The sequence below is a fragment of the Esox lucius genome, chromosome 19, assembly GCF_011004845.1.
Source record: "Esox lucius isolate fEsoLuc1 chromosome 19, fEsoLuc1.pri, whole genome shotgun sequence".
NCBI classification, from domain to species: Eukaryota; Metazoa; Chordata; class Actinopteri; order Esociformes; family Esocidae; genus Esox; species Esox lucius.
In genome coordinates, this window is record NC_047587.1 from 26,390,847 (window position 1) to 26,404,782 (window position 13,936).

At 42.2% G+C, this 13,936-nt stretch overlaps 1 protein-coding gene and 1 non-coding gene across 2 annotated transcripts; both read right to left on the minus strand.

Moving 5' to 3' along the window:
* Nucleotides 1-316: 316 nt before the first annotated feature.
* Nucleotides 317-11,053, minus strand: LOC114829545. Its single transcript, XM_034288202.1, has 9 exons — nucleotides 10,913-11,053; nucleotides 7,215-7,493; nucleotides 6,536-6,814; nucleotides 6,044-6,130; nucleotides 3,991-4,331; nucleotides 2,953-3,047; nucleotides 1,446-1,968; nucleotides 756-852; nucleotides 317-634 (listed from the first exon to the last, which is right to left on the minus strand). The coding sequence occupies exons 1-9, from the start codon at nucleotides 11,051-11,053 to the stop codon at nucleotides 317-319; spliced, it is 2,160 nt and encodes a 719-aa protein (XP_034144093.1).
* Nucleotides 11,054-11,922: 869 nt separating this feature from the next.
* On the minus strand, nucleotides 11,923-12,005 carry trnal-cag. Its single transcript has one exon. It is a non-coding gene; the product is annotated as a tRNA-Leu (tRNA).
* Between the last annotated feature and the right edge of the window lie 1,931 nt (nucleotides 12,006-13,936).

Below are 13,936 nucleotides of genomic sequence, written 5' to 3' on the forward strand. Positions count from 1 at the left end.
ACACTTCCTTTGTTTATTCATACACCACATAGTCTTAGCGTATACATTTCACTTTGTTCTGTTTCATGTGAGTATGTATTGCTGTGTTTTGTTGCCTGTTGTCTAGTCACTTATTTACTGTATTGTCCCTGTTTAACCTGTGCGTTTCCTTTGTACCTGGAAAGTTACAAAACCCAACACTAGGTAGAACTGAGCTACGGGTCTCTTTACCATAGACTTCTAGAGCCACAGGGTTTGTAACGGTCCCTCTAAATTATATCAAGGATACAAAATCTCATCTGACCAAAGTATTATTTAAGGTAATTTTATGTTGTATTTAGCTTTTACATTTTAGTTGAAAGGGCCTCTTGGGAGCCGTGCCGGACTGGTGGCCCACTGGATAGGAGCTGGACTGGTGGCCCACTGGATAGGAGCTGGACTGGTGGCCCACGGGATAGGAGTTGGACTGGTGGCCCACTGGATAGGAGCTGGACTGGTGGCCCACAGGATAGGAGCAGGACTGGAGGCCCACCGGAAAGGAGCAGGACTGGAGGCCCACCGGAAAGGAGCAGGACTGGAGGCCCACCGGAAAGGAGCTGGACTGGTGGCCCACCGGAAAGGAGCTGGACTGGTGGCCCACCGGAAAGGAGCTGGACTGGAGGCCCACCGGAAAGGAGCTGGACTGGTGGCACGCTATATAGGAGCGGGGACTGGTGGCGTACTAAATAGGAGCTGGACTGGTGGCCCACTGACTAGGAGCCGGACTGGCGGCCCACTGGATAGAAGTCGGACAGGCGGCCCACTGGATAGAAGCCGGACTGGCGGCCCACTGGATAGAAGCCGGACTGGCGGCCCACTGGATAGAAGCCGGAACTGGTGGCATACAAGACAGGAATGGACTGGTACCCACTGGATAGGAGGGGACTTGTAAGCTACTGGATAGGAGCTGGACTGGTGGCATGCTAGATAGGAGTGGACTGGTGGCCCACTGGGTAAGAGTGGATATGTAGGCTATTGGATTTGAGCTGGACAGGTAGCATGCTAGATAGGAGCCAGACTGGTGGCCCACTGGATTGAAGCTGGACTGGTAGCGTACTAGATAGGAGTGGACTGGTTGCCCACAACATAAGAGATGGACTGGTGATCCACTGAATAGGAGCCAGACTGGTGGCCAACTGGATAGGAGCAGACTGGTATCCCACTGGATAGGAGCAGACTTGTAGGCTACTGGATTGGAGCCAGACTGGTGGCATACTGGGTAAGAGCCTGACTGGTTGCCCACTGGATAGGAACGGACTGGTGGCATGCTAGATAGGAGTGGACTAGTGGCCCACTGGGTAGGAGCGGACTTTTAGGCTACTGGATTTGAGCTGGAGAGGTGGCGTACTAGTTAGGAACCGGACTGGTGGCCCACTGGATAGGAGCCGGACTGGTGGCACATTAATAGGAGTGGACTAGTGGCCCACTGGGTAGGAGCGGACTTGTAGGCTACTGGATTTGAGCTGGAGAGGTGGCGTACTAGATAGGAGCTGGACTGGTGGCCTACTGGATAGGAGCTGGACTGGTGGCCTACTGGATAGGAGCTGGACTGGTGGCCTACTGGATAGGAGCTGGACTGGTGGCCTACTGGATAGGAGCTGGATTGGTGGCCTACTGGATAGGAGCTGGATTGGTGGCCTACTGGATAGGAGCTGGACTGGTGGCCCACTGGATAGGAGCTGGACTGGTGGCCTACTGGATAGGAGCTGGACTGGTGGCCTACTGGATAGGAGCTGGACTGGTGGCCTACTGGATAGGAGCCGGACTGGTGGCCCACTGGATAGGAGCTGGACTGGTGGCACACTAAATAGGAGCAGACTGGTAGGCCACTGGATAGGAACCAGACTCGTGGACCACTGGACAGAAGCGGAGTGGAGGCCAACTGGATAGGAGCAGACTTGTAAACTACCGGATTGGAGCCAGACTGGTGGCGTACTAGGTAGGAGCGGACTGGTGGCCCACAATATAAGAGTTGGACTGGTGATCTACTGGATAGGAGCCAACTTGTGGCCCACTGGATGGGAGCCGGACTGGTGGCTTACTGGTTAGGAGACGGACTGGTAGCCCACTGGATGTCAGTCAACTGGTGATCTACTGGATAGGAGCCAGACTTGTGGCCCAATTGATAGAAGCGGACTTGTAGGCCACTGGATAGAAGCCGACTGGTGGCACACTGGATAGGAACGGACTGGTAGGCCACTATATACAATGAGATTTTTAGGCCACTGGATATGAGATGGACTGGTGGCCCGCAGCATAGGAACGGACTGGTAGGCCACTGGATAGGATCGGACTAGTAGCCCACTGGATAGGATCGGACTAGTAGCCCACTCTATACGAGTGGACTTGTAGGCTACCTGATAGGAGCCGGACTGGTGGTGTACTAGGTAGGAGCGGATCGGTGGCCCCCTGAATAGGAGCGTGCTTGTAGGCTACTAGATAGGAGACTGACTGGTACCACACTGGATGGGAGTGGATTGGTGATCCACTGGAAAAAAGCTTGAGTGCTGGCACGCTAGATACGTTCCCGGACTGGTGGCCAACAATATAAGAGTTGGACTGGTGATCCACTAGATAGGCCGCTGGACTAGTGGACAACAGGATAGGAGACACCGTTGTCCCACTAGATAGGAGCCAGACTGATGGCCAACTGGATAGGAAATGGGGAATTATACTTCTTAAGACTTGGCATTATATTCTTTTTCAAATCATTCAAAAATAATTGTTCAAATCTTTCCAAAAGAGTCTTTCCAAGTTAATTTTTAAAATCTCTGATGAAATCTTATTGTTGTATTAATGATACAAAATCTGATCTGACCAAAATATTGTTGAAGTTAACTGTATGTTGCACTGTATGTAGAGTTTGTATACTGAAAGACTTAACGGTTTAGTTGGGAGCGCCTCTTGCAGCTGGATTGGACTGGTAAAACCCACATTTTCTGTTGAGGCTGAAGTGGAGCTTGCAGAGGAGGTTGTAAGTGGAGACTGGAGTGGAGCTTATAGAGGAGGCCAGACTGGAGTTTGAAGAGCTGGATTGGAGTCGAGAATGGAATGGAGCTTGCAGGGTTAGCTGGGAGTGGAGTCCGGAGAGGAGCATGTAGAGAAGGCTGAGCCCAGAGGCTGTAGTGGAACTTGCAGAGAATGCTCGTTTTGGAGAATGGTGTAGAGGCTGGAGTGGAGCTTGATGCGCATGCTGGGAGTGGAGATTTTAGTGAGACTTGCAGAGGAGGCTGAAGTATATGCTGGATTGGAGCTTGCATAAGAGGCTGGGAAAGGAGAATAGAGAGGAACTTACAGAGCAGGAAGGAGTAGAGGCTGAAGTGGTGCTTGAAGAGGAGGTTAGGTATGGAGAATGGAGTGGAACTTGTTGAGGAGCCTGAAGTTGTGGCTCGAGTGGAGTTTGCATAGGAGGCTGGGATTGGAAAATAGAGTGGAACTTGCAGAAGAGCGTAGGGGTGGTGTCTGGAGAGCAGCGTGGGCCTGCCCAACCCTGTTCCCAAAGAGTTGAAGTCTAGGTCCACTTCAACCCTAATCTATCACCCCTGATTGCAATAATAAGATGGATGAAAATCTAGCAGGTTAGTTATAACTGGGGTTGGACAAATAACCTAGATGATTGTAGCTCTTCAGGAACAGGGTTACGCAGGACTCCTTAGCTTCTCTACTCCTTTACTTAGCCTATTTGCCTCCACTTCATTCTCCAAACCCCATCTTCGTGATATCTATCCCTGAAGTGCATTAAAATATTTATAGTGGCCCTTTTTATTTATTTTTCTATTCCTTTTTATGTAATTTCTTATTTCTCTTTTTTTTTTACTTTGGCCTTTCTAGCACTTTCCTCTCCTCTATCTCCCTTAACCTTCCTTTTTTCTCAGTTTCTCTTTTTCCAATGCCTGCTTTTTCAGATTTTTCTCCTCGTTTTCTTTGTTTTTCTTCTTTTTCTCAAGGATTTTCTTTCTCTTCTTCATTTGCCTCTTCTCCTCTTCTTCTCTTCCCTTTTGTTCTCTTTTGTTCTGTTCCATCTCTTGCTTTTCAGATGTTTTACATTCCTTCTCTAACATTTTTAGGGCATCACATTCAAAGTTTAGATTTTTTGCAATTTCCATTGAAATTCTGTTAGCTTCTTCAATTTTTGACTCAATTTCTGCAATTTTACTTCTAGTAGTCATTTTCTTCCTCCTCTCTTCTTCCTCTCTCTCCCTCCTCTTTGTTTCTCTCCTCAATGCCTCTGTCTCTCTCTTGCTCAATTTCTCTATTCTGCCTTGAGTTTTCTCATTTTCAGATGGGTCAGTACCAACGGTAGGCAAACCAGTCTATGTGAAACAGGGAGAATAAATTGTTGATACAGCTGAGCTCAAAAGTTTGCATACCCTTGGAGAATTGATAATATATGTACCATTTGTAAAGAAAACATGAGTGAGCAGGCAGAACATGTCTTTTATTTCTTATGTGATTCACATTCAACTGTAGGTCATAACAGAATGGCAGAATCATAAAAATAATATAAAAATTAACTTATCCCAGTTCAAAAGTCTGCACACCCTTAGTTTCTAATACTGTGTATTGCCTCCTTTAGCATCAAAGACAGAGTGCAGCCTTTTGTAATAGTTGTCTATGAGGCCCTGAATTCTTGCAGGTGGTATAGCTGCACATTTGTCCTGGCAAAATGCCCCCCGGGTCATGCTAAGTCTTTGGTCGTCTTGCATGAACCACACGTTTGAGATCTTCCCAGAGTGGCACAATGATATTAAGGTCAGGAAACTCCAGAACCTTCACCATTTTCTGCTCTAACCACTGGAGGGTCAACTTGGCTTTGTGCTAAGGGTCATTGTCATGCTGGAAAGTCCAAGAGCTTTCATGCAGAAGAATGCCAATTGTCTGCCAGTATTTTCTGATAACATGCTGCATTCATCTTGCCATCAATTTTCACAAGATTGCTCGTGCCTGTAGAGCTCACAAACCCCAAAAACACAAGTGAGCCACCACCATGCTTCACAGTGGGGATGGTATTCTGTTCACTATATGCCTTTGTGCCCATAAAGCTCTATTTTGGTCTCGTCAATCCAAATTACAGTGTGCCAGAAGCTGTGAGGCGTGTCAAGGTGTTGTCGGGCATATTGTAACCAGGCTTTTTGTGGCACTGGCGTACTAAAGGCCTCTTTCTGGCAAATCAACCATGCAGCTCGTTTTTTTTCAAGTATCATCGTACTGTGCCCTTTGAAACAACCACAACATATTTTTCCAGAGCAGTCTGTATTTCTGATGTTACCTGTGGGTTTTACTTTGTATCCCGAACAATTCTTCTGTCAGTTTTGGCTGAAATTTTTCTTGGTGTACCTGACCTTGGCTTGGTGTCAATAGATCCTAGAATTTTCCACTTCTTAATATGTGATTGAACAGTACTGACAGGCATTTGCAAGGCTTTGGATATCTTTTTATATCCTTTTCCATCTTTATAAAGTTCTATTACATTGTTACACAGGTCTTTTGACAGTTATTTTCAGCTCCCCATGGCTCAGTATCTAGCCTGCTCAGTGCATCCACTTGAGAGCTAACCAACTCATTGACTATTTATACAGACACTAACTGCAATTTAAAAAGCCACAGGTGTGGGAAATTCACCTTTAATTGCCATTTTCACCTGTGTGTGTCACCTTATGTGTCTGTAACAAAGCCAAACATTCAAGGGTATGTAAACTTTTGATCAGGGCCATTTGGGTGATTTCTGTTATTGTTATGATTTAAAAAGGAGCCAAACAACTACGTGCTAATAAATGGCTTCACATGATCACTATCCTTAAATAAAAGACAGTTTTCTTTACATGACCAGTCATATGTTCAACATCAATGCCAAAATGTCACAATGTCTGCCAGGGTATGCAAACTTATGATCACAACAGTACTATTGCCACTGACAAACATCAGTGAATGATACATTCCCAAGCTTTTCATGAGGGGAAAAAAAACGATTGGACTAATAATAACATTAGTGAGATGTCCTTTTAACTGTGTTTGGGATGCTTACCTTGTGTGGGTAAATGTCTGGCAACTTTGTGGTGGTCTTAACTAGAGTGGTGGCTGACTGTTCCCTCAGCTGCACTTTACTCTGATTCTGTGAAGGTAAAAGCACAATGGTTTAAAACATGCCTGTTGTAGTTTACACTGTGTTACGGATTAATAAACAGTGTTTATATCAGTTATACTCTGTTTATCGTCGTTTATCGCAAGAAAATTGTATAGCACGGTCCCTTGCTATTCCCAGCCCTAATTCAGACCCCTTTAATTTCTCCATATTTTGTTGTTTTATAGAGTACATTCATTATTAATTAAAAGAAAAGGTGTCATCAATCTACAAACTATGCACCATAATGACAAAGCATTACAAATTTGTGTGAAATTATTGAAAATAAAAGTCTACACTACTGAATTATATATTCCCAAGCTTTCTGTGACAAAAACAATTGCACTTATAATAACATTTGTGAGATGTCCATTTAACTGTGTTTGGGATGCTTACCTTGTGTGGGTAAATGTCTGGCAACTTTGTGGTAGTCTTGAGTAGAGTGGTGGCTGACTGATCCCTCTTGGCATCCCTAGAAACCTGTTTCTCTTTGATTCTGACAACGTCTTCTCCGAGACCAATCGCATTGAGCCCCTTGATCGGTGGCTCTCTCACACCTGTATCCCTGGAAGAGCCTCCGATAGTCAGTTGAGGCAGAACAGAGCCTGGAAAGGAGTTCTGGGGTTGGGAGGTAGAGGAGGACTTTGGCCTGTTCAGCTGCACTCCACTCTGATTCTGTGAAGGTAAAAGTATAATGGTTTAAAACATGCCTGTTGCAGTTTACACTGTTACGGATTAATAAACAGTGTTTATATCAGTTACACTCTGTTTATCGTCGTTTATCGCAAGAATATTGTATAGCACGGTCCCTTGCAATTCCAAGCCCTAATTCAGACCCCTTTAATTTCTCCATATTTTGTTGTTTTATAGATTAAATTCATAAGTAAAAGAAAAGGTGTCATCAAACAACAAACTATGCACCATAATGACAAAGCATTACAAATTTGTGTGAAATTATTGAAAATAAAAAGTCTACACTTGTGAATTATATATTCCTAAGCTTTCTGTGATAAAAACAATTGTACTTATAATGACATCTGTGAGATGTCCATTTTAATGTGTTTAGGATACTTACCTTGTGTGGGTAAATGTCTGGAAACTTTGTGGTGGTCTTAACTAGAGTGGTGGCTGACTGTTCCCTCTTGGCATCCCTAGAAACCTGTTTCTCTTTGATTCTGACAACGTCTTCTCCGAGACCAATCGCATTGAGCCCCTTGATCGGTGGCTCTCTCACACCTGTATCCCTGGAAGAGCCTCCGATAGTCAGTGGAGGCAGAACAGAGCCTGGAAAGGAGTTCTGGGGTTGGGAGGTAGAGGAGGACTTTGGCCTGTTCAGCTGCACTCCACTCTGATTCTGTGAAGGTAAAAGTATAATGGTTTAAAACATGCCTGTTGCAGTTTACTGCATTATGATTATTTAACAGTGTTTGTATCAGTTACAGTGCCATGGAAAATATTCAGTCCCTTTTTCTCCAACTTATTTGGTGTTATAAACTCAATTGATAATTGAGTGAAAGAAATTTGCCATCAATCTGCATACAGTACCTCATAATGACAACGCTTTTAGAAGTGTGTGCCAAATCCTTGAAAATAAAAAAGTATTCAGACCCTTTCCCGTACATTCCAAATTGAGCTCAGATACAACCTGTGTCTTTAGATCATCCTTCAGATGTCTCTGTAATTTTATTGTAATCCACCAGTTGCGATTTCAGTCGACTGGACATAACTGAAAGGCTCACTAGTGGGTAAATAAGGTCCCACACAGTGCATGTCAGAGCAAAAACCAAGCATTTACATCCAAGGAACTCTTTGTAGATATCAGCAGCAGAACTCGCTGTTTTACAGACTCTGGACACAGCCCACATGCATTCATTATTTATTAGAATATGTACACTTAAAATGTTCCCCCGGCACAGCCAGAAAAGAACTGGCCACCCCTGAGAGCCTGGTTACTCTCTAGGTTTCTTCCTACGTTTTTCCCCTTTTAGGGAGTTTTTCCAAGCCACTGTGCATCAACCCTGTTGTTATTTGCTCTTTGGGGTTTCAGGCTGGGTGTTTTGTAAAAGCACTCTGTGACAAACGCTGATGTAAAAAAACTCATTATAAAATAAAAGTGATCGATTGATTGATGGCATGGATCTGAGATGATGGCATGGATCTGGGAAAGGTAAAAAATATTATTTGGCGGGGTAGGGGTGTGTAGATCAGCCATGAGTAAGCAGGCATTATCTATCTCTAAACTATCTATATTAGCATAATTTCAACTATTTCAACTTTCTTTATACCTGGCACACTTACTCCCCCACACACACTCACCTCACACAGACACACACCCGCAGATAAACCAAAAACTATCATGGACAGCCCCAACCACAGCAACATATTTGGCTGTGAATCAGTGGTATGCCAGACTCAAGGGGGAACATCAGTGTGCATAAATAAGCCTGTACCTTGGTTCCCTCGACCATCACAGGCCTGCAGAGCAGTGTTCCTCCTCATTAATACATTTCATTACATTCATTGTCTTCTTTAATCATTTTCTTCTTTATTCATCACATTGTATTTGTTATTTAAAAATATATAATAAATAATTGAAAGTTCCCAGGAGCACAGTGTGCTACTACATTTTACAATGGGGGAAATTTGGAACCCTCAAGAGCTGACCATCCGGACAAACTAAATTACTGGGCAAGAAGGGACTTTGTCAAGGAGGTTAACAAGAAACCAATGGCTACTTGAACCAAGCGTCAGAGTTTCTCTGCAGAGATAGAAGTACCTGCCAGGAAGTCTCTGCAGCACTCCATTAATCAGGCCATTATGGTAGAATGGCTAAACAGAAGGCATATGACATGTCATCAGAAGGACTCTAAGGAAAAATATTCTATGGTCTGATTGAACTATTAGGCCTGAATGCCAAGGGCTACAGTGAAAACAAGGTTACACTGATCACCTGGCTAATACCATCACTATGAGGAAAAATGGTGGTCGGAGCATCGGGCTATTGAGTTGCTTCTCAATGACAGGGACTGGGAGACTGGATAGGATTTAGGGAAGTATGGATGGAGCAAAATACAGAGAGGTCCTGATCCAGAGCGCATAAGAACTAAAACTGGGGTACACAAAGTACACAACCAAGACAATGCTGAATTGGCTTTAAGACAAGTCTGAGAATGTCCTTGAGTGTTCCAACCAAAGCCCAAACTAGAACTGCTTTTGTGGGAAGTCCTGAAGATCGCAGTTCAAAGATGATCCAATCTGACACAGCTTGAGAGGATCTACAAACAGGAGTGGGAAAAACAGCCCAAATCCATGTGTAAATCTGGTACGCAAGAAGACTCAAAGCTGTGATTTCTGCCAAAATTCGGCCGAAGTCCTGAATAGAGTCTCAATACTTATGTACATTAGGTAAATAGTTTTCTCAAAACATTGGCACAAATAAAAAAATAAAAAACATCTCTCATTCAACAAATATAGGGTTTCAATTATGGTAGACGCTATTTGCACCGTAGCCTACAACCCCAATTACACCCCAGTACTATTTGCATCGATCTACATTTACTTTGACTATTACATGATATGGTGAGGTGACTCATTCATCTGTAAGTTTCAGGTTTATTACTACAGCCTATGTATGCATGTCACTAATACAAAAAACATCCAGAATACCTAGTATTAGTTCTACCTGTTGTGAGTCATTATTAATCATATATGTCACAAGAATCAATGTATAAAGTCAAATTCAGGTCATCAAATGCACCTTTGAAACTTTGATAATATGTATGTAAATCCCCCCTTCCCCAATGTCCCCATCTAACGTTAGCTAGCTAACATCATGACAACGAGCCATTGGCCCTATTCTTCGTGGTTGAAAACTTAATATAGCTAAATGGCAACACAGCAGAGTATTTCGATGAACTGCAGGACATTTTGCCAAGCACGTTCAGCTGTAGCCAGTTGGAGCTAGCTAGCTAGCACTAACGCTACTAGTTAGCAAAATTACAGTAGGCCTTCATCATTGCTGGCTAACGTTAGCTAAAATTACAGTATGCCTTCATCATTGCTGGCTAACGTTTGCTAAAATACTTGGCTAACGTTTAACATTTGCTAAATAAGCTGGGCATAACTAACCATAGAAGTGTGCACATTAGATCATTTTAATGAAATTATACAAACAGCGGGAAAACACAACGTTGTTGAAAAGGATATATTTTGTGTTTAATGTAGCCTAGCTTTTTTAATTGAATCCTCCTTAGGCACCTGCAACCGTTGAGGCAAGTAGCTATCAACTTTTGTACTTGTTTTTAACATTGAACAAGTACACACACAATACAACGAAATGCAGTAAAAGCCATGCCCCCTGCGAGGATCGAATCCACGTCCAACAAAACACGTGACGGACATACTTTACTACACTAAGAATCATCTGCCAGTATCGCCTGACCAGTATCATTTGCCGTCGGCTGCCATGGCTACCCATAACGTTTTGCATCATTTATTTGGGTGAGAAAAACGCACAGCTGATTAGCTGCCATGTGGCTATTCTCACCCGGGTGCAAATAGACACACCTTTAAAGGATTTGCACATCATCGCATTCTGTTTTTATTTGCATTTTACGCAGCGTCCCAACTTCATTGGAAAAGGGGTTGTAGATAGATAACAAAAAAATGTATGTAATAAATTATAAATTATGCCAATAACACAATCAAATGTGGAGAAAGAGTAGAGTTCTGAACATTTCCTGAAGACCCTGTATGATTCAAAAGTCGTCTCACCGATGCCGTAAGGACCTTCAGACTTCTGTGCTCTGAAAAGGTTTGTTTGTTGGTCTGCTCAATCTGAGTTTTCTTTACCAACTTTTCCCTCTGGATCTTTCTGGGTTCCCCCCACAGAGCATCGTTGTCTTGCTTCTTCATGCTAAAAGCCTTGTCAGGTGAGAGGTTTACCATTACACATCAACGTTATTAGTTTGTTGTAGAAATGTACCCAGTGTGCTATATACTTTAAGCGTCTATGTCATTTAGCAGAGTCTATCGTTACAATTTTACTCTTAAAGGTCAAGTGTTTACTTAAAAAAAGGACAAATGTATAATCTCTAATAACATTCAATAAATAATAATTAACTGAAAATCTTTTCAGAAACGTACTTTATCACAGGTGCTATCTAATTCCTCAAAAACATAAGCCATGGTTTGAAAAACACCGAAGTACATCCTATTGGTGTCACGATTATTTGCCATTTGCAGGTATTAAAAGTATTACTCACCTGTTATTTTTCATTACTCCAAATTTCTCAAAGATTAAAATTCTAGAAAAAAAAACTTCGACCACAACAAAATGTTTCAATTGCAATATTAACCTATAACATGTAAATAATATCCACTTACTCAAAGACTAACATTCTAAACAAATATATGTTGCTCTTCATGTTGTCAGCATATCACTCAATATGACATCATAAACGTGCCACTCCAACCCATCACAAACAAGCTAGTAAGAACATAGATAATAGCACAGGTGATAGGCTGATGTCATAGAAACCTTATAAATCCAAATGGAGCAATCTAAGACAACCATGGTGTTTTAACATTAATTTGCATGAAGTTGAAAGCAAAATACAAATATTCATAAACATATGAATGCTTTCTATACATTGTTTGTTACTTTTAGAATATCACTAAATTAATTTTACGTTGAAAATACTACAGTGATTTCACTGCCTTAAATAACCTCTTGAGTTCACAGTACTTGCAGAAATGTATTCCTTAGCCTAACCAAAATTCACTGTCAGAAGTGGGATTCGAACCCACGCCTCCAGGGGAGACTGCGACCTGAACGCAGCGCCTTAGACCGCTCGGCCATCCTGACACATGCTTATCTATAATTTAACCTTCATTGTCAATTGAGTTTCCCTGATACTAAAGCATGGAAAACGCGAGATATCAATATCAATTCACTAAAATAATAATGAAACCTAAACCGTTTAAACTTTTTACTGGACTTTATTTTGACCTAACTACTGAAGGGCTACCTCCTGTGCGTTTTTCTCCTATGTTAAACATTAAATGGCTATTTCATGACAACTCACTACACAGACAAATACTATACAGAAACGTTCCCTTAGGTAGGCAGTACCTGAGGTAAGATTGAAAAAAAATATTTTTTATTTACTTACATACTTACTGCCTTCATGACTCAACTACCGACTGTCTGCCTCCACAACTCAACAGAAGCAGGTGCATTATGCAGGTTTAGCTCTCTTTTGTCAAACATTTCAAAATATTCCAATAACATTGCTAAAACCTGAAAATGTTTGTAATGTGACAGAAAAAATGTGACAGAAAAAAAATCCACACTTATAGAGTTAATTAAAATGATCAGCCAATCAATGCAAAGATACAGACTCCATTTCAATCTTTAAATCTTTACTGAAGATTAATCTCTTCAGTAGGCCCTATGATTGATCTTAGTCTGGCCCATGGGTATGAAGGTGAATGGAAAGCACCTTTGCTGTCTCCTCTCTCTACTGGGAACTCCTGCTCTGACCCTGTTATGGGTCTGAGTCACTGGCTTACTTGTGCTCTCTCAAGATAGCCCTACAATTGTGCATCCCGTCATGCCATGCTTCTTGCCATACTCAGTGTGAGTAGGTTGAGTCACTGACAATATCCTTCTTTTGTGCCTCCTCTGGCTTGTGTGGTAGGAGGTTTAGCAGGCTATACTCAGCCTTGTCTCAGGGGAGTTGGTGGTCTTTTGATGTCCCTTTGGTAGTTTGGGGATATGCTTATGTAACACTCCTGCCCTATAGTATTGTGCATATAACTATTAAAATAAATAGTTACTTTAAAGGAAAAGGCTGGGTCCTAAGTTAATTATTAAAAGTCCATTAAGAATGTTTGCACCACCTATCGGCAGTATGATAGCTAGCAAAATAACAATCTAGCAGTAACTTACACATAGCTTTGCTTGACCCTCCAGCTAACTAGCTAAATTACATAATTTACCTTACTGTCCAGGAGAAAAGTGGCCAAATGCATCACTGTTCATCAATTTTTCAAACTTTAGCTGTTGCCATCTAATTAATGCCAAACTCATCTGATGCTTGCTCCGCGTCTGTATAATTTTGTTTCTTATTCATTTTGGAATCTCCTCCACTGGTGGAGGCTTGCATCTGCCAGCGCTTCTTCAGAAATAATTGAGGCGTGTTTGGAGCACTCGGTGTACCTGCACCCAAAGCCTGTCATTGGCCCTCACCTCACACACCTTCATGGAAGTACACGCCTACGAATGTCCCGACCTTCTTCACTGTACTTGCAACAATGGCAGTGGGGATAGTGTCAGTCCTGACAATCTGCCAGAGACTCTTTTGTTAACTGATGATTTCTAAGAGTTATTATCTGGTATTTCAATATGGAAAATGCTGCATAAGGCACCCTTTCAGTTCTCACTATGTAATAAACCTTCACTGTCAGTCTGAATTAAACTGACATTAAATGACAACACGTATCTAAAAAATATATATTTTACATATAGTACCCTGTTTACATCAAGGACAGAATACAATTTGGCAAGATAAAATGTCATGATTGAGAACAGTTTGGATGTCTCTTTACTACAGAATGTTGTTCAACTTGAATGTCCCCAGACAGTGACACATTTTAGTTGTTTGGGCTCTGTATTCCAGCATATTACATTTAAAGTACAGTCATCTTTAATTTGAGGACATTTCTATCCACATCACATGAACTATTTAGAAATTACAGAAGATATTTGGTAAATAGTCCCAACAGTTTAGTGTT

Bases quoted from the DNA above. Each gene is read 5' to 3' on its own strand.
- LOC114829545 (XM_034288202.1), bottom strand. From the start codon at position 11,053: ATGAAGAAGCAAGACAACGATGCTCTGTGGGGGGAACCCAGAAAGATC. The intron at 1,969-2,952 runs GTGGGTTTTACC...GTGGGCCACCAG, and splicing joins CTTCAGCCTCAACAGAAAAT to TCCGCTCCTACCTAGTACGC. The intron at 853-1,445 runs GTGGGCCACTAG...GTATGCCACCAG, and splicing joins TACAAGTCCGCTCCTACCCA to TTCCGGCTTCTATCCAGTGG.